The sequence below is a fragment of the Strigops habroptila genome, chromosome 6 (genome assembly GCF_004027225.2).
Source record: "Strigops habroptila isolate Jane chromosome 6, bStrHab1.2.pri, whole genome shotgun sequence".
NCBI classification, from domain to species: Eukaryota; Metazoa; Chordata; class Aves; order Psittaciformes; family Psittacidae; genus Strigops; species Strigops habroptila.
The window spans coordinates 36500318-36524868 of NC_044282.2; the positions used below are offsets into that span (position 1 = coordinate 36500318).

At 35.6% G+C, this 24551-nt stretch overlaps 1 protein-coding gene across 11 annotated transcripts in view; it reads left to right on the forward strand.

Moving 5' to 3' along the window:
* KHDRBS2 (KH RNA binding domain containing, signal transduction associated 2) overlaps positions 1 to 24551 on the forward strand; it is a 356318-nt gene that overhangs the window by 311810 nt on the left and 19957 nt on the right. For 9 of the 11 annotated variants that reach the window (XR_003991957.1, XR_003991959.1, XR_003991958.1 and 6 more), the window contains 2 exons: positions 14415 to 14588; positions 16545 to 16596. Coding sequence is in view for 1 of the 11 variants with exons in the window: in XM_030490209.1 (XP_030346069.1) it covers positions 14415 to 14512 (98 nt within the window). In the remaining 10 variants the exon portion in view is untranslated. Of the gene's footprint in view, positions 1 to 14414; positions 15501 to 16544; positions 16597 to 24551 lie in introns of those variants that run through there. The other 2 variants (XR_003991965.1, XM_030490209.1) reach the window with 2 other exon arrangements.

Consider the following 24551-nt stretch of genomic DNA (forward strand, 5'->3'; position numbering starts at 1 on the left):
ACTCTTTAACTAGACTCCCCCAAACTGAATCTTGTTTGTTTGGGCAAGACATTTAATGTCACTCTTCCTCCAATCCCTCGTTTGTAAAACTAGAAGAATATTACTTGTTTTCCCAGCAGGGGTTTTGAATGGACTAATTAGCTAAGGCTTACCAAGTGTTCAGAGAGTGGAATGATGACAAAATTTATGCTCTGCATGAAGCTTTTTTTTCCCCTCCCATTCAGCAGCTGAAACAAACTCAAAATGCCTGGGTTTGCTTCGCTAGTCTTGTCTTAAAATATATGGTTGATAAGTGAGGACTTTCTTTTATGCCTAAACTGTTTTCTGAGCTGCCACTTGAATACAAAGGTCTAGAATAGTTTTAGAAATAACCTGGAATAAACTTTAAAATTGAATAGTATTCCAAGTTGCGATTTTGCTACTTTCTGAAATTGGATACATTTACATGTGAGTGTTTGTGCTTCTGTTGGTTCACTTATTCAGCAGATTAGTAAATTTGCTAGTTCTGTGCTCTGGAAATCTGTACATGAGCTCGCTTCATCCCAAAGTCACCACCATTTATCTGAGAAGTAATCTGAATATGCAGAGCTGTAGAATATATGCTTTACTTCCTCTCTTTCTGAGTTCCTGGTACATATACTGATGATACACAGTCTTTTTTTCACCCCAGTTCAGTTTCACACCTTGTTTTACCTTCCACAGCACAGCTTTAGAAGTCTTTGGCAAACTCTGTAGTTCAGAATATGTATCTGAATAACACCACACGCAAATGGCAGATGAATGTACTACTGATGTCTTGTTGTTGTCTTTTAGGTGTTTTGCACAATGACTTTTCACCCTTATCCCTTCCAATAAGAGTATCTGAATTATCAAAAATTGAATAGCTTGGCATTTCTTCATTTTCTCCCGTGCATCCTCTTGCTTCCAACTTAGCATTAGAGATGACAGTTCTCAATCCTGAGAAGGTTTTCTTTTATTCTTTTTCATTAAATAGATTTGAACAAATAGCAATGCTATTTCATGCTTACAATTTTTTTTAAAGTACAATACAGAGCTCTCTGTAGTTTCTTAAGTATTTTACAGCACCATAGTACCCCTATATGAGCTGCCTGCTGTGAATTTTCTTTCTATATATCTGGACTCCCATATCAGGTGGTTTTTTGTCTCATGGGTTATTTTATGTTCCTTTTACAAGAGCTTGTGGAGAAGTCTGTCTGGGGGCACTGTTTCCTCAGAAGTTCTCAAGATTTGCACATTTATGGATTGTTCACAGTAGGGTTGCAAAGATCGTAGGGGTGTTTCAGAGAAGAGCCCACCTGAACACCATATCGTTCTCAGGAAATTCATCTTTCTTTTGATTAGATGGAAGTGCTAAACAGGAAAGGGCCCAAGTCACTTATCTGAGGCTGGGCAAGATGAATTCTTACATGCTATTCACCACTGTAAAATCCACAACTTAACTGCCTTGACTCCTTGTTCAATTTCTGATGTGAAGGTTCCTGAGAATTTGATCCCCTCCAACCAAGGAACATCCCAAGACAATAGCAAAGTCAGCTGAGCGGGATATATGTAGAATCCCACTATTTCCCATGATTTAGGAATGTTCTGTGAATGAAAATTCAGAGTACAGAAACCCCTTAGCGCAGCACAACTCTGTTGTAATTTGATATGCTTGCCACCCAGTCTCTCAGAAGGATCAAAGTAGAGACACTTTAAAGCATTCCCTGTAGCAGCCTCTGAACACCTGGTAATACTCTACTAAGGAATTATGAGATTCCTACAAATTTTTTATAGGATCAGGATTATACAGTTACTGCTAGAGAATTTTGAAGGTCATTGTGCTGGGTTGAGGAAGATAAATGTGGGGCATACGCCTGAAAATATCTTGTGGGTATAGCCCTTATAGGCTTTTTCATGTGAGTGATAAAGAATTATCTTTAGCAGGCACTTTAAAACTAAAATGCTAATCATTTGAAATACTGTACAATTTTCAAAAACATAAAGCATCCTCACCTCTAATCACGCTCAGGAAACATTTATGATACTTAGGTCACGGAAGGTCTTGATATTTGCACAGACAAATTTAAATCTAGCAGTCTAAACTAAGGTGACAGCATCATTTTAACTTGATGATGATGCTTATGTTTTAAAACAGGAGGCATGAAATTGGATTAACTTATGAACAAGAAGTTTATATCCATTGCTCTCATTACACTCTAATAACATTGTGGTTTCCCTTCTGGCACTGTTGTCATCTGAGGAGGTATCTATTGAAAGCATTTATTTAATGTTTTAATGATACAAATCCTTTTCGATAAAATGGACAAATAAAAATTTGATAACTGAGAATCTCCCCTGACCATTTGTAATGTCATGCCCAAGTCCAAAAAGCACCTTCACTGGACAGGACCACTGTAAAGGGAATACCCTTTGTAAACTGTCATGTTCTCATTTCTTTCTCCTTTCCCCTGTTTTTTAGAGGAACCAGCATTCTTGATACAAGTGTTGTGCTTGTTGTGCTGTTAGGCCACTTTAGAAAGATAACAGAGATAGTATGACTTCCTAGCAAGGCGCACCCAATACGTTGTAAGCTATATTAATTATATCTGACCTGCCTTGCTGTTGTTTTATCTGAATCCTTTTTCTCCTTTGCACTGATCAGAGCACTCAAGGTTTTAGTTATCAAATACTATTTATGTCTTAGTTCTTCCAAAGGCTGGGGACTCTAGCTGCCTTCACTTCAAAAGGTTGAAACTGCCATAGCAAAGATGAAGGAAAGTAAGAGTGTGCCTGTTCTCAGATGCTATAGTTCACAGCCTGGTGTGTATGCTGCCTTGTGTATTACCTGGAAATGATAGTGATTTGTGTTTTTATGGTAGGTCATGAACCGCAGTATCTGAGAGACCCGTATGCTTGGACTTCTGTTGCTACTACCAAAAAAGCAAAAACATTAGGTAGAGGGTGAAAGAGGAGGCTTACAATCTATAACTTCCTAAAGCACCACAATTAAATTAGAATAACACTATCTGCCAAAGGCCTTAGGCAAGAGTTAGGAAAGTTTATCTGTACCTTGTCACTTACACAAAGAGGGAAGACATAAGTGAACTCCACTCACGTTCCTGCTACTACACAGGAAAAGCTTGCAAGGCTGATTACTGCATGTCCTTCCATCGAGGCAGAGTGTGTCCTATCTTCACCAGAAATTTTCATATGTGTACATTTTCTCTAATTACCAGATTTTGTAGTGCATATTCTATTCCAGTTCAGTATTAAGGGGTTGCTTTCTTGTAAACAACTGATATTTGGTTTTAAAATAACTTCATCTTCAATTAAAATTGGAGAATGTAACTTTTTGGTATAATTCCTTTTAATGCAAGATATCATTTAAGTTTGAACATGTTGCCACAATTTAACTGACTACTTCACAAATAATTCCCTGCCAATCACTCAATATGAAAGCTTTGCGGTTGTGATAACAGTTTACTCAGTAGTGCTCTACACAGATAGCACTTTATAAACAAATTCTTTATAGGGCCAACATCTAAAAATGTACAGCAATGTTCCACTACTTTTTTATTATCTTGTTTATTTTTTAATTTTGTGTATGTCCTGAGGAGTGTATTATATAGTAATTTTGGAGGTTTTAATAACAATGATAATTTCTGCTGGACAACTAAAAGTAAAAATAAATATATAGTGATGAAATTTGAGGAGGAAAGAACGTATGGAGGGTTCAAACATCAGGAATTCTAATAAATAGGTTGATTGAAGAGATGTTACCTTAGGAGACATAAATTCCCATGCTTCATTAGAAGACATAAGCATGTTCATTTCATGGAGAAACTCAAGTAACTACCATCCTAGTGTGAAATAAACCCTGTATTGGTTAATCTGTGACAGTGACAAAGCTGGATGAAGCCATGCTGCAATTTATACGGAGTAGTATTTGTGTATTTTGAAAGTAGCAATTCTTAGTAATTGCTCTGTAGGCAAAGAGAAGAGCTTTGTTCAGCTGTCAAGTCCAAGTTCTTTCCTCATTTTTAATATTAACTTTGGTATTGTAGGTCATTGATCCTAATAGTCATTATGCTCAGGGTGCTAATGGATTCTTTACCCTTTTTTTTTTCTAGACTAGGCTTAAAATGTAGGAAGTCAGATTCTCAAATAAGGTAGTGATAGATATGCAGATGTAAGAGACAGGTTGATTTTCTTCTCATTACAGTGTTTAACTTCACACAGCTTGTGACTACAGGCAAGATCATTGCTAACACTAATTATAAAGCCTTACTAATGTGCACTGATTGTGCGTTTATATCATCTAAGCACATATATTTTGTATCTATCTGGTAGAAAATATCACTGGCAACGTACCAAAGAAAACTTTCTTTGGTTTCTAAGTCTTGGAGCATCTTAGCATTGATTAGGTGTCTCGGAGGCAACAGGACACAGATTGTGCCAGTGTGGTGGAGTTTTTCTGCTGTGCCTCTACAGAGCACCTGGCAGGCAGGTTAGCACATGCTCGATGCTTCTACACTAGCATAGGATCAGGAGTGCTCTTTCGAATCAGATTTCCCAGTTGTCTCCATTTATTGCTCTTCTTTTCACAGCACTGAGTGGGCTCAAAGTACAGGACTTCTAGTTTGAAAGTAAACCAAAAGATGCCTTCCCACTGTTTGTGAGAATTCAGTTCAGAGGCTCAAACTAGGGCCAGTCTGAAATGGAAAAAGTCTCTGAAAGCCGTATGGTGTGAACATCAGGTCCTCAGCATCAGCTGTTTCACTCTGCAAAGCATTCCTATTTGTATGCACAGTGTGCCAATATTGGTAGCACTTAAGTCCTGGTGCCTCTCCAGCTGTCCAGACTAATGACCTTGCTACATGTGCCATGCTTCTGTCCCAAAAGATGCTGTCCTTGTTTTGGTCTGCATGACCACCTTAATTTTGGGGCGATAGAAGCATCTGGTCTTTCCCTGGGTATGAGACAGGCATGCACCCAGCCCTGGAACTCAGAAGTGCTCCTGAGTCTTCCTGTACAGTGCTGATTTCCTTTCACCAGAAACAGGAGTCATTGAAGATGACTACTGCATATGGACAGAAGATATACCAAATAAATTGCCCTCTTTTAATCTTCTAATTTCAGTCATTCCTATACTTACTAGGGTATCAGAGATCCAGTTCCTACTCTGTGGGACAGAACGAACTGTCAAAAGCATTTCCTTGATTTTCTGCAAAATTTAATCAATTCTTTTACTGGAGGAATCACCTTAGCTGTCTCCCAAATAGTATTCATTCTCTCAGGAGATTAATGATTTTCATAAGAGCATGATTTTGAAATTCTGCAGGAAAAGGAGCACATTTTGAATTGGCTATGACAGCTACTGTGGGGATGATACTGAAGTTATTGCTATTTTGTCAAGTCAGTGTTTTAATTAGGCTATAATTCTTTAGAAAGTTCCATGTTTAAACCTGTCACATTCTTTTAACTGACTGTATATCCTGAAACTTTTGTACTTCAGTTATTCTGCTACAACACTGAAAAAATTTCACATGTAGCATGAGAAAAGAGAGTGCTTTTAATTTATAGTGGCTTGTTGTAGCTTCCTCTATTATTCCTGAATTATAAATCATTTTCTATGACAGAATAAGAATAAGTAAATCATGCAAAACTTTCCTGTGTAGTATTTCAAATGGTAATTTCACTGCCTTTCACCATGGGAACTGTAGAGTGAAGAATGTAAGACAAAAGTCCTGTAATAGGAATGTGCATGTAGTGTTGACCATGTATATAATTCCAGACACAGTATAACACTGCACGTTTCATGTTCACCATAAAGTGATAGAAAAATAATTTACTGAAAATAAGAGAAAGATAAAACTGCTTCCACACTGTCACATTCACACTTGCCTCACAGCAGCACTGATAGTAGTCTGTCTCCTGTTGCAGTTTCCTGACTACTACCTGTGTGCTCTGATGCTGCTCCTTCCCTGTCTGAGGCAGATGTTCACTGCAACAGTGGCTGAAGCTTTTTAAGAAATCTTTTCCAGTAGTCACTGCTCCTTTTACTCACATTACTTAACCCTCAGGGAGAGCTGGCAAAGTGGATGAGCACTCCTCATCTCCTCCAGTGCTAAATCAGCTGGAGGATTTCTGTGATTCTCTACTACCAGTTTAAGCCAGGGCAGCTCACAATACTAAAGCATATTTGGAGTACCCATGCAGTCTAATTTTTTAGCCCTCCTGAAGAGAAGAGGCTGTCAAACATAGGGACAGTAGTTTCTTAGAACAGTTACAGCTAAGTTCAGAAAATAGGCTATTAAATCACAAGATTTTCCTAATATTTCTAGTTTGAAACCATATACTGTATAAGCAGTAGGTTTAGTGAAATAAGTGGTTTTTAGCATGGTATAAGTAAGCATAGTGGGTTTGAGCCTGTGTTTTGAAAACATTTTTGTCTTTTGACAAGATTCCATGTTTCATATAAGAAAGCTACCATTTGTGATTTGAAGGATAGCCACTTCAGCTATTCTTACAAAATTATAAAATACATTGATACACAGGCAGAAATCCTGTGTACGTTTCAGGCTTTCCAGATAAGCAAAAGAGAGCAGAAGAGCAAAAAAAGTAGATGTTCTCCTTAAAAAACAAAGAAAGACAAAACCTGTTCCTGATTTTTCATCTAAAGTAATACTTCTCCAATTATAGCACAAGAAAAGTGCAGCTGTCTTCTGTGTTAATTTATGGGGTGAAATCCTGACTTTGCTAATGTTGGTTGAACTTTGGTCATTAGATTGTGTAGGGCAAAGTTTCCAACCATTGCTTAATACTTTGTCTCCACCCATCTTTTCATGGAGAGAGAAGTTTGGAGGCTTGCTAGGAGAAAATAATTCTAATTTTCACTGTTCTCATTTTAAAGTTAAATGTCTGGTTTCTATTGGTTCTTCTGCTCAGCACATCTATAACACTTTTCTCTTACTGCTCAGGCAATTCATTACATGTCAGAACACCCTAGGGAGGTAGATATTTTTGTCTCATTCTACCACTGAGGAAGCCATACCACAAAATATTAAACAATTATCCAAGGGCACTGAGCAAACAAGGAGTAGAGCTACAATTCCCAAATTCCACTTATGCTCCATCTCTAGTGCAGTGTGCTCTCTCCAAATGTATGCCATATAATGACCTTGCAAAGAAGAGATTTTTTTTTTAACTCACAGGAACGAAAACTATTTTATTCTGAAGTAAAAGCAGTTTCTATGTTTCTAATACCACTGAAAACTAAATGGCAAATAAAATTATACCATTATCTTAATTGCTGTTATATACTTCTTAAATATCTAAACAGAATAGCTCTTTTTATCTCTTCTTGGCCACCTGTCCCAAAATAATTGACCAGAGATTAATAAAATTGTGCCCAAAAATTGTGGGCAATATTCAGATGTTAAATAAGTTACCAGGAAGAAGTGATCAGGTCTTTATTATTACAGAGAATAAGCAATGAATATAAATGTAAGATTATTAGGAAACAACATATTCATATGCAAATCACATGCTGTTAGTATGTTTTTTTTATTTTAAAGCGTCTGTTCATATGATCTGCCTTTTAATTACTTGTATTGTTGCCCTCTTTGTTAAAGGGTTTTACCCATTTTTGGAAAGTTCCATGACAAGGATGCAGAATGCTGACTGAAGGGTAGAAAAAAGTTCTCTGAATATGCACTTTTCTCGACTCTTGTACTAGAAGGCATCTATTATGTGATGATATCCACTGCTTGGGGTAGAATAGATGGACCACTATAAATTTTCAGTACTACGTAGGTAAAGTAGTAAGACAAACAACTTCATATACTTCAACAACTGTTATAAATTACACCATTTAGTGATCCCACATTCAAGGGAATTTCGCTGGTTAAAAATCCTGTGACCTTTTTTTCATTCTGAGTCTCCAGTAAGAAAAAAAATCTAACTTTAATCCTGTATTTAAACAGTAAATCAGAGCTACTGAGTCTACTAGGAATTGATCAAACAATAATCTTTCAAGATAGTCTCAGCTAATATATCAATAATGTCTATAATAGATTCTGGAAGTATTTATATAATTCAACGAACATGGTAACTAAGAGTCAATCTGAATTTTAAAAAGTAGTGCAAAAATACTAACATATCATTTCAATCAATCATAAAGCAAGGGTGCTGATTGCCTGCAATAATAACAATTACTTTATGTATCCTAAAGGTGAGCTTCAAATATCGATTCACAGGGAGCATACAGCAAATTGAAAGAAGTATCCAGGGTAATTAAAGAGGCTATGCCTATGACTTCACATTTCTTAGCAAAGTAGCCACCAAAAAATTTGCTATGACACTCATTCCTGCACCTAAAATAATCCTCACTTCCAAGCACACTCAGATTCCTCAGCTATAAATCATCATGCTGCCATAACTTACAATTTTAGTATCTGAAAGCAAAGCATACAGTATTTCTTCTTAGGTAAGAATGGCCACATCTGAGAGATGTTATAAGTTGGCAATAACACCAAATTCCTGGAAAAACTGGGCCCTCAACGGTCAGTTATTAAGCTGCCTGTGTGGATTTCTTCTTGGTCACTGGGGACAGTCAGAAGTGAAAAGGACAGGGGGTAAGAGGAGAATACTGGATGGCAGGCTGGACGTCACCAAGGGAGCAGGGAGATTGGACTCCACAGGGTTTCTTTGCACAGGAGTCAAAAGGAGGCAAATAAATCCGCGTTAAAACCACAATGATTGCCCTGCACAACCCTTCAGTTCCTGGACATGCTGATTCACAGACGCGCTAGCAGTTTTCCCAATTACTTTTCTCTCTCCAAGGCTACAGCTCTTACCTACTCTTCACCTGAAATTTCTCTCAGTTTCCACTTCACTAACACTTCACTTTACTAAGTTAAAAATGTCCAGACTCTCTTTCCTCTTTCTATTTTGGCACAGTGTCTCAGAGAAAAAACAGATTCCACTGGTTTTATATGTTCTGAAACACAAAGAAACTCAGCCTGGGAGTCAAAAAGGCTGAAGGGTCTTTCGAGCCTTCTGCTACCTAAAGAGCTACCCAAATACCTGTGTGACTACTGAGGTAGTCTATATGGCTTCAGTCTTTTAAGACTATTCCTGAAAATAAGGTTCATTTCTCAGGAACCCCCCTAGATGCTGAAAGAAAAAGGTTACCATGGAGTACTGGAACCGAGATATGAAAGAGCAGCTTTGCACATCAAGTAAACGTTGATTACTAGCATGCAGATAGATTGTTCTTCATCAAAAATCCCTGTAGAAAAGCCTACTAATAATCTGATTTCTTTTTTGGTGTGGCTGCATCTTGTAATTTATTGGCTTTGTGTGCTTCAGACACTCTTGATAGTCTTGCTTTCCCCACAATAAATATATAATCCTTTACTGCAGTATGAGTGGTAGAGGCCAGTGTTTTCCCAGTAAAAGCTGTAATCCCAAAACTTTCATCTGTTTTGCCTATGGATTAATATTTTGATGGTGGTATTACCAAGCAGATATAAGTAAGCTGTGACCATCATCCTTCTTTGTTAAAGTTTGAAATCAGGCAAATAATAGGTCCACCATGTTACTGGAAAGAGGGCATAAGAGACTTGTACCACAAATTACATTTCTGTTCTTGTTCTGTGTCAGAAACTGGTACAGCCACAGCAGCAATTTACTTTAAGAACACTGTTAGTCAAGAAAAAACAGCTTCTTCCAATGGGTAACATAAAGTCATTTTCTACTATATGAGTACTGCCAGAAAGACTGTATGTTTCACCTTTATATGAAGGTGTTTCAGTCCAGAGGTGGGGTAGGGGACTCAACTGGAACAATAAATTGATTTGTCTTTGCATTGTACATTTAGTGAGTATTTTTACTACTTTAATCATTTTCATTTATATAAATAAAGCTTCTCCTTTTTTATCTAAATCTTACTTATCCCCAAGGCCTCTCTGCAAATGCAGTGACACTTCAGCAAAGGGTAATTGAACCTGAAGCACTTTTACAGCAAAATACCATTTTTTAAAGGGTGTAATGAAACATACTGCAAAGGCGGGTTTTTTAAATTCACTGCATGGAAACTGATTGCCTGTAGGAATGAGAAACCTGAGGATTTAGGACTGTATCATATTGGCTGCCAATTCTTCAACCCTATAGGCCATAGTTTTCCACAGTAGACTTTGGTTTCTTGTGACCATAAAACCCCTGATATTCAACAAGAGAACATCCTGAGCAGCTTAAAGAAAAAGAAAATAAATAGAGTGCACCAAAAAATCACAACAGGAATGTTTCTTGTTCCATAACAAGATCAGCAGGTACCAAATCTTCTCCTGAGATGTCCACTCCAAATACATGTTAGCCTGGGGCTCTTTTTAGCCCTGCAGCTCTCCCTAAGTGTTCCCCTCACATCCCAGGGCAACAAGATAATGAAATGTAGTTGCAGAGAAGACATCTTGCAGAGAAGAAATAACTTTCAGAATTTTAACAGAATTTTTATGTTTTATATTTTCATTTTTCTGTTTTCGTAGAGCATTATCTTCTCACCAAAGCAATCTTTGATAGCCGTTTTAACCATTCAGGAATTTATTCTAGAGTCAGCTAATTATTTTCTTACTGGCCACAGAAGTCAGCAGTGATTAGCAAAAACAAGATGCCAACAATAAAATTATGCCCATTAAAAACCAACAGGCTCATTAACTAAAATGTTTCCATTTCATCTGACTTCTGTTACCTTTACTCACTCCTGGAGTCTTTGGAATATAGGTCATTTTTTGCAGTTGTAGATCTGTAGCAACATTAGATACTCCAATTAGTGAGGTAAAAAATTGACAGGTATTCTGATCTTTTAAGGGGTCCACTGTGGTTCTTTTCCTGCTAAATGAAAGTGCATATATAATGAGTTCCATTTATTTGGGAGAACTTTTAAAGTCTGAAAAGACTTTAAATGTTATTTAAAAATTTAAAATAGGCAGCAGCAATTTTTAAACTTCAAGGGCGAATGGCCAGAAAGAATAATTCTTTCTTAACATGAACGATGTTTTTATTCCTTTTTAAAATGAAGTTTGGACAATAAGGAGGTCAGTAGATATATAATACTTTATTTACACTAGAAGAGTAGCCAGTACTTTACTAATGTTTGACTATCATAAACCAAAACTGGAAAGAAATCTGCATTACAAAACGTTAAACACTCATTGACAGCTCTGATGTGATTGAAGGGGCAAATTCACCCCTTGGTTTTGGGAAATATAGTTGATTTCAATAAAGGAGTAGCTGAAATGAGGAAATTAGTGGGCCAATAACACCTGTACCCAGAGAAGCAGATGAAAATCATCAGAAGATAAGAGGAAGGAAATAAGCATCCTCTCCAACCTGCATTTGAGCCCATTCACAATTCAACATGATGCTAACATGTGATAATACTGTATGTGCCTACAGAGCTTCTCTATACTAAATATCAATATCATTGTAATTTTTCTACCCATACAACATTTAAAAAGAGTTCAGTTTCCCTACCATGGCCAGGAGACCTCATTCTCCTTTACCCAGGCAGACTTACTGACCTGCCAGAGAAAAGAATTCCCATGTGGGTGGACAGTATGCGATCCTATCCATGTTGGGTAAGATTCCAATTTTGCAAAGTTTCTGCTAATAGAATGGGGTTTTTAACTTATTTACTCACATATTTCCTGTGTTAGGGCTAAAAGTGTGGTATGACTGACAGCAAAATATATTTTATTGTAAAAGTTTTGGAAATAGTAAACTGAAAATGTACTAACGGCACACCATTCCGTACATGTAGCTAATATGTCACCATATTGCTCCAAAATTAATTTGGCACTTGGACTATTACACATGCCTATAAAAAGAAAAATCCAAACTATTTTTTCTGTGCTTGTATCAACAATATCACTATTGTGTATTTGGAATTCTATACTACTACCAATAGACATGTTAATCAAGATGCAGAAGAGAAATAAAGACCTCTGTATATATTAGTTTCACTGGGGAGTCTTGTCATTTAAAGTTCATCCTAACCAAATGATACAAAGAAACTATTTAAGGAGAAACTAGCAAAGATTGCACTTTACTAAGTTATCTATAGCAAATGAGACCAAAGAATCAAAACATGGACTTTTTACTGAACTCTTGTTCTGCTCTAAAAGGCATATTTACGAAGCCTTTGCTTAAGAGGAAGATGTTACTGTCACTCTAAAAACTTGCTTTAATAAAAGAAAATCTTTGACATGTCTTAATAGAGATTAACATTTTTTTCAATCCCCTTTTACATTTAATGCCATAATTCCATTAATCAAGTAGCCGACAATCTAAGGAAATGTAGTTTAGCCTTCATTGAAATGTGTGAATAATACAATTTTGATTTTTAATATTCTCTGTACTAGCCTATGTATTTTACTCTGCATAGAATGCTCTATTCTCTTGTTTAGGTAATTCTGTTAAAAAACTGAACAAAATCCTTCAATGCTTTGAGTGAATTGGAACAGACACTATTTTCAAAAGTTAGGAATCTGCCACTGCTCTCTGGCAGTGACCTGGCACCTGAAAGCCCAGTCTCTCCTTCCAGTAGCGAATGAAATACAAGAAAAAAAGAAAAATTAATTGAAGTTGGATTTACTCTACAGGTACATCAGGAATCAGAAGTCCAGAACATCTCTGCTTGACCTAACGGAAAATAAATTAGAAAGTTGCATGTAACATGAAAAATGTAGTAAAAATATGTTCTTCTTGGCTATAAGGAATGAATAATTTTTGTCCCTGCTCACCATAGCTAATATGTTCCATATTGGCTCACACCTTATCCCCTTATACCTGGCAGTTCAGGAGGTTTCACATTTATATTCTATATAGATGAATTTTATTTACATTGCTGAGTCAGGAGTACTCATTTCAATACTTTCTGGCTGAGTGGGGTAGCAAAAGTCTAAACGAAGACCAGGACAAGGAAAATGTCTTCTGAAATGTTGATTTCTTCAACAGGCTCTTAAAAATTTTTGCATGGATCAAAGCATAAAAATTATGTATGTCTTCAAAAAATAGATACACCTGGATTTTTAAATTTATGGGGCAAGAACTTCAAATGTTTCAAATCATCATCAATTTGTATCTTCCTTTTCCCTTCCCACTGTTTTCAAGTCACCTTCCAATCTTTTCAACTCCTCTCTTCAATCTCTGTTTTTTATGCACATTAAAAACTATTCTTTCTTCCTGTAGTATCAGAAGGCTTGATCCTTACTTTTATGTTTTACGAACATTAATATTCTATGCGTACATGTAATACAAACATCATGATCACTAAGAAAATACAACAATATAGAAAATAACCAGCATTTGCCACACTGGTTTCTGAATAATTTCTATATTTCATTGCAAAGACATAGGCAGAATATTGTATAACTTTAGAGGCATATGTAGAGATTTTGAAACTTCCTTATGAAGATATATTCTGTGACTATTGTAACAGGGGTAATGTTGCACTATGATGTGATGTAAGCTTGATGATTTCTGCATTTCAGTTTCAGTCACTGTGAGTGTGATCAGTTGAAGTCAGTGGAAGACAAAACCAGAAATCATTTGAGAATACACTGGTTTAGGAGGGAGTTCAAGTTTGGGGTTCAACAACTGGACCACAATTGTAGGTAGCTTCCTGTTTGCTGCTTTGGAAGATTTAACTTCCAGAAATACCTTGTCTGTGGAGAGAGAAAAAAAAAAAGAATTTTGAAGTTTTGTAAAAACTGAACTAGCCTTACAATTTTGAACTTATTCTTGCCAAGCGTATTACATTCACAAAATTTGAAAAAATATTTGAAAGATAATGCAAAGTAAAAACTATTTGGCAAAACTCTTTCACTTACTGCAGTAACATTTATTCACATTGTTTTTCTTCCATTGTTTTCTTTCTTTTGGTCTCAAATGGAAGTAAAAAGTCAAATGTATTTCTATTATCTTTTCATGATTCAACTCCTCATCTTATGAATATACCAACTGCGTTAAATGTTATTCACATTGGTGCTTCAACTTAAATGCTGGAAGCTCAAAACATCAAATAAACTCTGAGCTGGCAGCCCAGTGCAGTGATTTTTCCAGAGCTGACTGTACTGCCACCACAGTAGGTATTCATTCTCTGCTGAAAGTGAAGGAGTAAGCCTTTTTTCATCCTGAGATAGGCAGGTTGCCTGTGTAGAAAAGTAGGTGGTTAGTTTTCTGTAAGTTTTTATGGCAGGATAAAGAAATGGATCATAATGCTATCCTCATTTTATTTTTCTGAAGCTTTCAGCCAAAACCCTCAACAATTTTGACAGCCATTAGCAGTGGCATCACTCTGTTCTTTCAAGTTTAGATATTTACAAAACATGTTTTTTCTCTTCTGTTTTTAGCACAAGAAGAATGGGCCACAACCCGTTCCAGCCTAAAGGCACCACCTCCAAGGTCAGCCAGAGGGGGTTACAGGGAACACCCCTATGGTAGATATTGAAGGTCCTCCTCATCTGTGACCTCATCTCAAAGACAATTAATAGCCTGTGGTCTCCACATAAACAGCAACAAGACAAGTAATAGTCCATTTCTTTTCTATCCTAGGGATTACTGCTCATTATTATCCTATGTACTACTTGTATTTCCTATAACATTGGAGTGACATTGGCATTAGTATTATTTTATAACACGGACTTAAAAAGACAGAGATAAAAAACCTTTGGCAAGCATTGTCTATAAACCATTCAAAGATGATGTTCTGTTGGTTGTATTCATTGCTGTGTGTAACTTAAAAAGCATGACACTGTTACAGATCTTGAGTCTCTACATACTAGCTGACTTTTTGTTTAGGGTTGCTGGAAGACTGTAATGATTCTTTTTTTTTTTTTTTTTTTTTTTTTGAAACAGACAATAATCAAGCTGTAGATAAGATGTTTTAACCTGTCTTTTTTAATATGTGTTAGTTTAGATTAAGATGTTCGATATTAAGTTTGTAAATTTAATTTTAAATGCTGTTTTAATGGGGTTGAAAACAAGCAGCTACTGTATGTATGTAGCTAACTGAATTTGTTCAGTGTTTTAACCTGTATTTGTTAAAAAAAATCACATAAAGTTCCATGTGTAAGCTTCTCTAAATAGGAAACCATAATTTTGTCAAATATGTTTGCCATAATTTGTCAATAAAGCTGAAACCTTTTGTAACAAACTAAATTTGGAATTACTTGTTTTCTAGCTCTAAATGCCTGCTTTATTTCTTTTTCAAGAGATGCCTAAAATGTTTTTTATATAAAAATTACAAAAATGAACCCAAGCCTGTTTTAAGATTTTTTTGTGTAAGACTTTAAAAGTTGTATTAATAACTTCTGGTTGTTAAATAATTTAAAAGTTAACAAACTAAACTGTTACATGAATCATGGTTAGTATCCACTAATGTATAACATGTTAATGGAAAAAGATGCTTTAGAACAATAAATGGATTTTAAACTATCCTCTAAGCTTGATCTTGCTAAACACAAACTCTGATTGACTTGTTTGTATTAGCATGTCTCTCGTGAGAATGTAATGGAGTTTAAAGAGGTAAGATTACCACTTACCACTGTTAGACTGTCTAAATGCTAGTCCTTCAACCTTTGAGTTTCCCCGCACATTAAATATCCCATTCAACATGTAAGCATTGCATAGATTCACCTATTTGTTTTCACTCAGAAGAGTGCGTTGACTGCATTTTTTGTAGTATATGACAATTTGTCTTGATAAACTAATCATCAGTGTCACTACCCACTTGTTGGTACTCAACTTCAAAAACTTTATTTGTAATTTTCAGTGCTAAATATCACCGCCCTTGAAGGCAGTTTAGAGGGCTGATATTTCTTTTGAGACTATCAGACTTGATGGCTGATGATTATTAAGGAAATATGTCGCAGGACTCAAAGGATGACTAAACGTTAAACAGGTAACACTAATAGTAAATCTGTAATTTTGAGTATGCAACAGTAATGTTAAATATTCGCAGTTATTAATTTACTGATAGTTAAAAAAGTAAACCTACCAAAAGATAACAAATAGGTATATAGGCTATTAAAACAACTAATTAACATTAACTAGTGACAACAAAATTATTCTACAATATATAACCCTCAAGGTAATAAACAGAACTAAAATTAACAATAATAGTAATGCAACTCTTGCTAACAACAAATATATAACCTAAATTTTGATGAAGAAAAAAAAACCAAAAACAACCAACCAAACATAGAAGACTTGATGGTAGGGATGCCAAAACTGTTATTCCTTTAAATAGTCTTTTTGTTTACAGTGGCTTTTTGTCAATGTGATTGGTTTACTTTTTTGATGAGAATAAAGTAGAGGCCTATTGCTGTTCAGTTTGTGAACAAAATCTCTTGCAGCTGGAGTTGCATGCTAACTCTTTTTGAATATGTTATAAAGCATATCTTTTGTTATCTGACATGTTAAAGTGAATTTAGCAGGCTACATGATGGTTACATTGAGTTTATTCTGTCTCATTATTTCAGGGGCTCACCCGCACTGGACAGCTAAGCAGCAGATCTGCTGAGAAGTGGTCAGGTAAGCTCTGCCGCATCTCAGGGTTTTTTCCCATTTCCTATTTTGTCTGTGAATTTGTTTTTACTAACAGACCCGTATTCAGCTAGAATTTTAAAATTATTAATTCTTTCCCACAATATTTCTCTGCATAGGAGCATAGTGATTAAGGTATAATGGCAATCAAAACATTTGCTTTTGTATGGTATGATAACCTGCATGTATTTAGATAAAAGAAGTCTTCTCTGGCCTTTTAGTGATAAATACAAGATGGTATACTTTATAACTGCTCCTGCTAATAAGAACAAGAGCTGGTGTTTCTGAAGCGCGTGCCTACATTTTGGAAACAAACTAGTCACATAACATAGACAAATACAATACTGGCTTACCTTTGCTTATCAGAATATTTATCATTTCTTCCTATGAAAAAAGGTGTCTATAAAAAGAGAGAAAGGAAGTTTGTTATTATTCTTTGCATGGTAGATTTTTCTTTTTTGTGTTTGAGAATGGCAGGGGCATTAAAGGTATTACTGTGCAATGGCATGAATCGAGGCATAGCTTTCTGTATTTCTCTGTTAAATACATTTAAACATAAAGTTGTTTCTTGGATAACCTTCTTATATAGACTTCAGATTATATATTTATTGAAGACAAATGTCATTGCTGGAAACATAAAGAAAAATGCTCAGATATGACTTCGTCTACTCAGAAATGTCAACCTAATCACAATACAAAAAGTATAAATTCTCTTTCTCTTTGTGATTGTTAAATTAGATGAGAGTTAATAAACAAAACTGATGATGTTGCACACCAAATAAACAATTCCAGACACATTTATTATGCTGGCATCTTTTCCCATGATTGTGGTCTGTATGATTTAACATTTTGCAGTTCTCGGTGTATTCAACGGTCACTTACAAACCACAAGTTGCATTTTATTACAAGTTATAAAGAACTTAATTTTCCTCTCCAAAAGGTTGCCTCAAGACTTTTATAAACTGTTTTGATTTATGTGCTACAACCACTCTACAGGGCCAAAGTGATATAATAGGGCATTAAGATTTGTCTGCATATTACAGTCACATCAGTGACTGAGTGTACCACTACAGTAAAAAACTTCCATCTACTCACCTTGCATATAGTTATACAAATGTGCTTCAGTCAGTATAAGTTATATCTATACAGACCAGAAAAATACATTCCACTGTTACAAATACAGTTTCATGCTGGTATGATTGTGATTATAGATCCGTATATATTATAGAGTTTACTATATAAGTACTTCAGGAAATGCTCATATGCCTTACTGAAACGATTAATTACACGAAACTGTGAGCAAGTCATACCTGATTTAAGTGAGATCTAGGGCAAAGTACATAAATTTAATTTCTCACTTGTGCATCAGATTTTTATGTGAGGGTAACTAGTGTGAACTCTCTGAGAATGGTCTCCAATAAATATAGCTTTACCGCAGAGCATGTCCTTTAATATTATTGTCTCAAAATCCACCTTATAGCCATTATTTTTGTAGATTAAAGAAAAAAATCTGTATATGTCAGTAAAATGATGCATTGTGAAATATGCTTATACAATAATTATTTAAAAAAACTAGGTTAATAAGTCAGTGCAAGCAACTGTTTATGCAAACATTTGTTCTATTGATTTTCAGGAAATCAGTATGAAAAATTACTCATCACAGCATGTGCTGTTCTGTGCTAACTACAAGGTATATTTCACATCAGTTTCTGAAGAACTCTTGCAGTTAATCAGCTATGTCTTAATAAAAAAAATCCAACTTCTTAATTTGTGAAAGAGTAACAAGAGAGTCTGTTTATTCTACTGAACAGTCATCTTTAAATCTTCCATGAAAAGCTCCACACATCCATCAGTTCAGGTCAGTCATAATTCTGAGGTCCTGAAAACTTACATACATCATCAGAAAACACAGAACTTCACTTGTGCTACAGATAATTCCAAGACGCTAGTCAACAACCAAACATTTTCTTTGGATGAATTCACGTACCAAGTAGTTTTGTTTGTAATAGGAAGAAAAGTATCAAAAGAATGAGTAAGAACAGTTTTATTTTTAAAAGAAAACAATGTTCAAACAATGCACATTCCAAAAAGTGTTCATTGTTAACAGAGTCAATGAGCCAGTTTTGAAACTGATGATTTCTGGAGGTCGGTTGTGCAACATCTGGCAGCCCACATTGTTGAAATTGTGATCGGATAGTGGTTGGCACAGCAACAGAATATGTAGCTATATATGTCGTACTGACACAGCTTCACTTGCTGGAAATTTAGTCTGAGAGGAGGGGACACTTTTCTGTTTCCAGCTAGAAACAGAGTACAAAGAAAGTGCGAAGGTGCTGAGAGCATTGTCACCTGCTGGAGCAGAATCCCCAGAGCTGCACCACCAGGGACAAGGTCCTGGAAAACTAACAGATGAGGAAAAATGCATTACATTTCTGTTTTGTCTAGGAGGCTTGTTGCATGTGTTCAAGAGTCATTCTAACTGAAGAAATTAGACAGCCCTAAAGTAGCAACCTTTATCAGAAAATGAACTATGTAACTGTTTCTTTCCTATACAGCTTATCTTATACTGTTCAAACAAGAAGATTTTAGATCTTCAAATGAATAAATGAAGAACCTGAGGAAGGTTCTGAGGAGGTTTGACCTCACCTCAAACAATATTGACAATGTTTTTGTAGCTCAATGAGGTCCTCAACCTCCGTCCAGAATAACGGAGCCATAAAGTTGGAGATAATCCTTACTGCACATGCCCCATTCAGTCTATAACCCAGTAATAATTACTCCATTATACTTGAACATGTTCTGACTTCTAAACTGAGTAACACTGATGTTAGTGAAAGTGAGTGAGAGCATATGAAAGATCAGTATGTCTGTGGTAGCTCTGAAAGAACAGATGTGAAGACCTGGTCACTAAGCATGGCAGGCTGGAAGAGTCTGTGTCTCCCTATTGCTAGGGAGATGCCAGACCACAGCCAGGATTGAGATAACGAGCTGAGTGTCTGGAATAAGCAACCAAGATACCATTAGAATGAGGATCATGAACATATATGAATACATCAGGTAAAAGGCTTAACATTTTGTCACGGTAGTATGGATTTACTTCAGTAAATAGCTCAAGAGTGCAAGAAGATTGAGCAGCTTGGCAAAAATGTCAGAATCATAGAAGAGGTTGTAAATTCATCCTATTTGACAAGGAACCTACTTATCTCAGTATCAGAATGTATGTATTTTTAACGGTTCAGGAGGTAGAGTTCATTCGTACATTCATTTTATCAAGGTAGGAATAAAAAAAATAATTTTACTAAGATATAACAAAGTTTGTACAAAAATTAAAAAGCACATGGCTGTAACTAAAGATATGTCAAAAGAATGAAGATCATATTTGTTGCTATTTCAAGTCACCTCTGTTGTCAACAGATTAACCAAAGTACAAAAAGAACCCCAATTAATAAGTAAAATAACAGGAAAAAGGTGAAAAAATATTTGAATGCTAAACAGAAAAATAAGTCTAATGGATTTTGTCTTCCATTAGAAACTTAGATGCACTCTGTGACCTCCATCAGTTATTAGAACCCAAGAGCTATCAAAAAAAAAAAAGGTATCACATTATTGATTTTACTGTATTGGTCTGTGGAGCCAGAAAAGGCACACAGGTAACTTTCTCAGACCAATTACAGCTTCAGAGATGATCACCATCTTCCACTCTGTTGTTAGCTAATTACCTTTTTCTAGTTGTTGTTATTATTGCTCATTGGGACCTGACTGAAACCTTTGAAATCATTAAGCCCTTCCTTGAAATCATTAAGCCCTTCCTTTTTCTTCAGTTGGTTTTGTTTCTGGTCCATGGGTTAGATGTTAACATTCATTTGGAGACATTAAGGAAAATGAATCCAGCTGAAAGTTTTGCTGGTCTGTGTGGTTAATAGACAAATGAGCTTTGCTCATGAAGATACTGATATCTTTTAGTGAACACATGCTGTGTACAGTATTTATTTTCTGAAACAGTGGAATCTAAAAACTGTGGCTCCCCGGGCAAGTACAGGAAAGATTTTGTGTCCTTTCACAACCTCTGGTTGACTAAGTAGTTTATATTATAACTCAGGAGAACATTTTAAAATGGTTGAAATACATCTCTAAATCATGCTTATCTGGACCAAAGTTTTCATTCTCAAACAGAAGCAATCTCTGTCAATCTAAGCATTAGAAATGCAGATTTCTAAATTTCTACTAGAAACATGTCACTGTTTTGAATGTTTGTTCTCCCTACATAAACCCTGTTAAAGGGCTGTATTTAGTATTTACTGGAAGACATAAATGCCTCCTTTCCTAAAATAATTGAATTAACTTTGAAATCTAGGATGCTTTACCAGAGAATAGCAAGATTTGTTGAGAAAGCAATTTCAGGCTTTTATATTTCAAATCTGTAAATCAGAAGGAAGGTTTATTGGAGGAAGATCACACCCATGCTGTAATAGTATAAGTCATAATTCACATATTAAAAAAAAAAAAAAGAAAGAAAAAGCTGTGTGGTTAATTTTGTAAATCCTGCATATGCCTGAAGAATTTTTCAACATGCTGAATAAAAATGAGCAGAACTTTCTGATATCTTTTAGCAACATTTGAGTGCATGAGTAGGATAGTGGAAATGCTTGAGTGCCCTGAGAAGAGTAGAATTCATTCTGAAAACAATGTTTCTTGTTTCTTTGTGTTGCTGTTGTACTCTTTATTTAATTGAGGTATAGTTTCTTATTATACAGTGTTATTATAAAGTGTGAGAGTACCTGCTTATATCATGTCTGGCACTGTTCTTGCCATGCTGGATGCATTTGCTGATGATGGATGGCTTGCTCACAGAAATATAGCAAATACCTTTGTTATATGCCCTTGCGTTACAGGACCTTCACACTGTGTTACCACTAACAAGTCAGAGGTGCAAACTGCTGAGCTGCTCATTTATGACTTCTTAGCATTCTGTGTTGGTTTTTTTTTCTTTGCTTCTGCACAGTAAACAAAGCAAAATGTGCAGGTATTTTGTACCGTGATTTACTATATTCACTTATGACTCCATGTTCATTGCTCAGCTAATAACTCGTTATATTTGTTCATGAACTTTGTAACAATCCTGTATAAACACTGTCAAAATTCAGTGGAAAGGTCTTCTTTTTCTTTTTTTTCTTTTTTTTTTCTTTTTTTTTCCCCCTTTTTTTTCCCCCTCTTCTTCCTAGAAGAACATAATTGTTCATATACCTGATTTAGCTGAAAAGACAATCAAGGACACTCTCATTCAAATAAAATGCTGCTATTCTCTGCTGATACAGGACTTCAGCTTAGTATTCTCAGAGTATTTAAATGTGATCGGGTTCTTCTTCTCATCCTGTATGGTATTATATAAGCATTATATAGCTTTTTAATATCTCTGTTAGAATCCATGACGTAAAGACACAAACAACAGACAGGAGTGCTCTATTGCATTGGATTTCAGTTAAGCAAAGTAGTTTTTTGATGGAGAATTCAATCCTGCAGATCTTACTCAGGTTTCATTCACTAAAAATCCATGCTGACATCAAGGAAAAATGAAAAGGAAATATAAAATTCGGAATTTGATCTGCAGTCATTTTTATAATTTCATTAACTTCAAACAAAACACATATCTGTTCAGGACTCGATTATGTCATTCCAGACAATGTTCTGCCTATGGGCAGTGTGAAATAACCTTGACTTAGGAAGAGTACTTCAGTTAGAATACCATCAAAACTAATTTTCTCATGTGCAAGAAAAATACTTAGTGGAAGGTACTTGCTTGGGATTGTCACTCACTCCAAATCTCCACTTGACACCCAAGTTCATCCATTTATGGTACTCACTACTTTGTTTTCAGGAAGTGAGAACTAACAAATAACTTTCTGAAGGAGGAACAATACTTTTCTTTACATAGTCTTTAATGACAGCATTACTCAACTTGTTTGCAGATCTAAGGCAAAAATGGGATGCCCACTAGACTGTGAAGGCCTGTGGGATACGTGTTTCAGAGAATCTAGTGCCCATTTAAAAGAAAGGAAGATAGCTATCTGTTTGTTATTCTAAGACCAAGAATACTGCATAGGTCTTAAAAAGCTTGAGTAGCATCTACAGAACTTAAAAAAAGTTGCTGCATATTGCTCAAAATGCTTACTGAAGGAAGCAGGTATTTTAATCTCTGCCTTGTAATAGAGATTTAGAAAAACACTGAAGTTGAATGATTTGGCTAAGGTCACTCAGCAGGTCAAAGAGATGTAATAAAGTGCAATTAGCAAAGCAGCAGGCAACAGTAAGAATTTGCATCAGGAAATGAAACACAGGATGTATTCAGACCTGTAATTTGTTTTGAGAACTGAACTTTTATTCATGGTGCAGATATACTATCCTCACTTTAATTCTGCTGGACTTTACTAGGCAACTGGATGAAGCAGCTACTGTAACATGCGCGTGTAGTGAGCGTACATACATACACAAAATTTACATTGAAAAAGCCTGTTGTTATTTTCTTTTTCCATTTGCATTTTAGCTGTATTTTTCTATAGCTGCATCTATAGCTGTAAGGTTCTTATGCTGTATATCTTTGATGAACAAGAAATACATGTCTGAACACTGATAAGAGCTGGTAATACCCAGTGTCTTCACCACAGCGCTGAGTACAATAGGACTGGAGCCTAAAGTCCTAAATATTTTTAAACTTTATAGTGCCAACAATTCTAGAAATAACAGAAGTTCTATTTTAGACTCACAGTTATTTGGGTCTTTTTCTACTTTGGAGTCTACTTAGCTAGACTAATGGAAATAAGACACCTGGCTTTTAATACATATTCAACCAAAAATAACCGTAAGAATATAGTTAAGCATTTAGAAAATGGATTTGCATTTTTAATATAAAATCATTTTTATACCATGTTCTTCATCTGGACTTACTTTGATGACTCATTCTCCTCCACAGCTCTCTCAGAAAAGATACAAAACTCCAAAATAAGCTATGCAACTTCCATCTGTCATGCCTCCATTTGTCTTTTATTTTGTTAATGTGCTATTGGCAGGGCTGGTAATACTATCTATCATTACGATCACCAGTGCTTTCTATAAATGCAACTGTCTCCCCCTCAAGTTAATTTTTCCATGATGGGAATCTGCTCAGTCCAAGGATTTTAGCCAAAATGCCAAACAGTTCAGAAAAAAATACAAGATTTCAGTCATTTACAAAAAACCAAAATTTCCTCTTATATCAGCAAATGTCCATGAAAGTATACGGAAGAATATCTGTCACAGTACACTCTAGTGCTGGTTTCTCATGCACGAGAATGTAAGAACTGCCTTCCTTTGTCGGACCATGAATCTATCCTGACCAGTGTCTTTTTTCAATCGGATGCAGAAATAGATGCTTGGGGTGCATGGTGGAGGGGTCAGGAGAAATATGTAGAACAAGTAGAAGCTCTAGCTATATCAGCAAATTAAACAACACCAGAATGATCCTATATCAGACTTGTTTTCCCAGTGCCAGTTAACTCCACTGGCTTGCCTAATGTACAAATAGACAGCTGTGGTAATGTATTATCATAGTACAGGGGCAATTCTCGTAAGGGTCCCAGAAATTTTTTTTGGATGCTTTCATGAAAATCTGTTTGTTTCAGAGAAAATCATGAGACATCCAAAATGTTGCTTCTTGCCAACTCAGTAGACATGCTCAAAGCTGTACAAAAATGTCTATATTCCCAATGATCAGAATTATTTTCTTCTATGTGAAGTTACCTTATTGTACAGAAAATAATTCAGAGTACCTAAACCAGGTGCTCTAAAACACTGTCTAGATGTACCTTCTCTCCATTGGCTGGTTGAAGAAACTAACCAATACATTTAAAAAAAAATACCTCCCTCTTTAAGCCTAAATCTTAAAATTATTTCTCAATCCATTGCTTTTA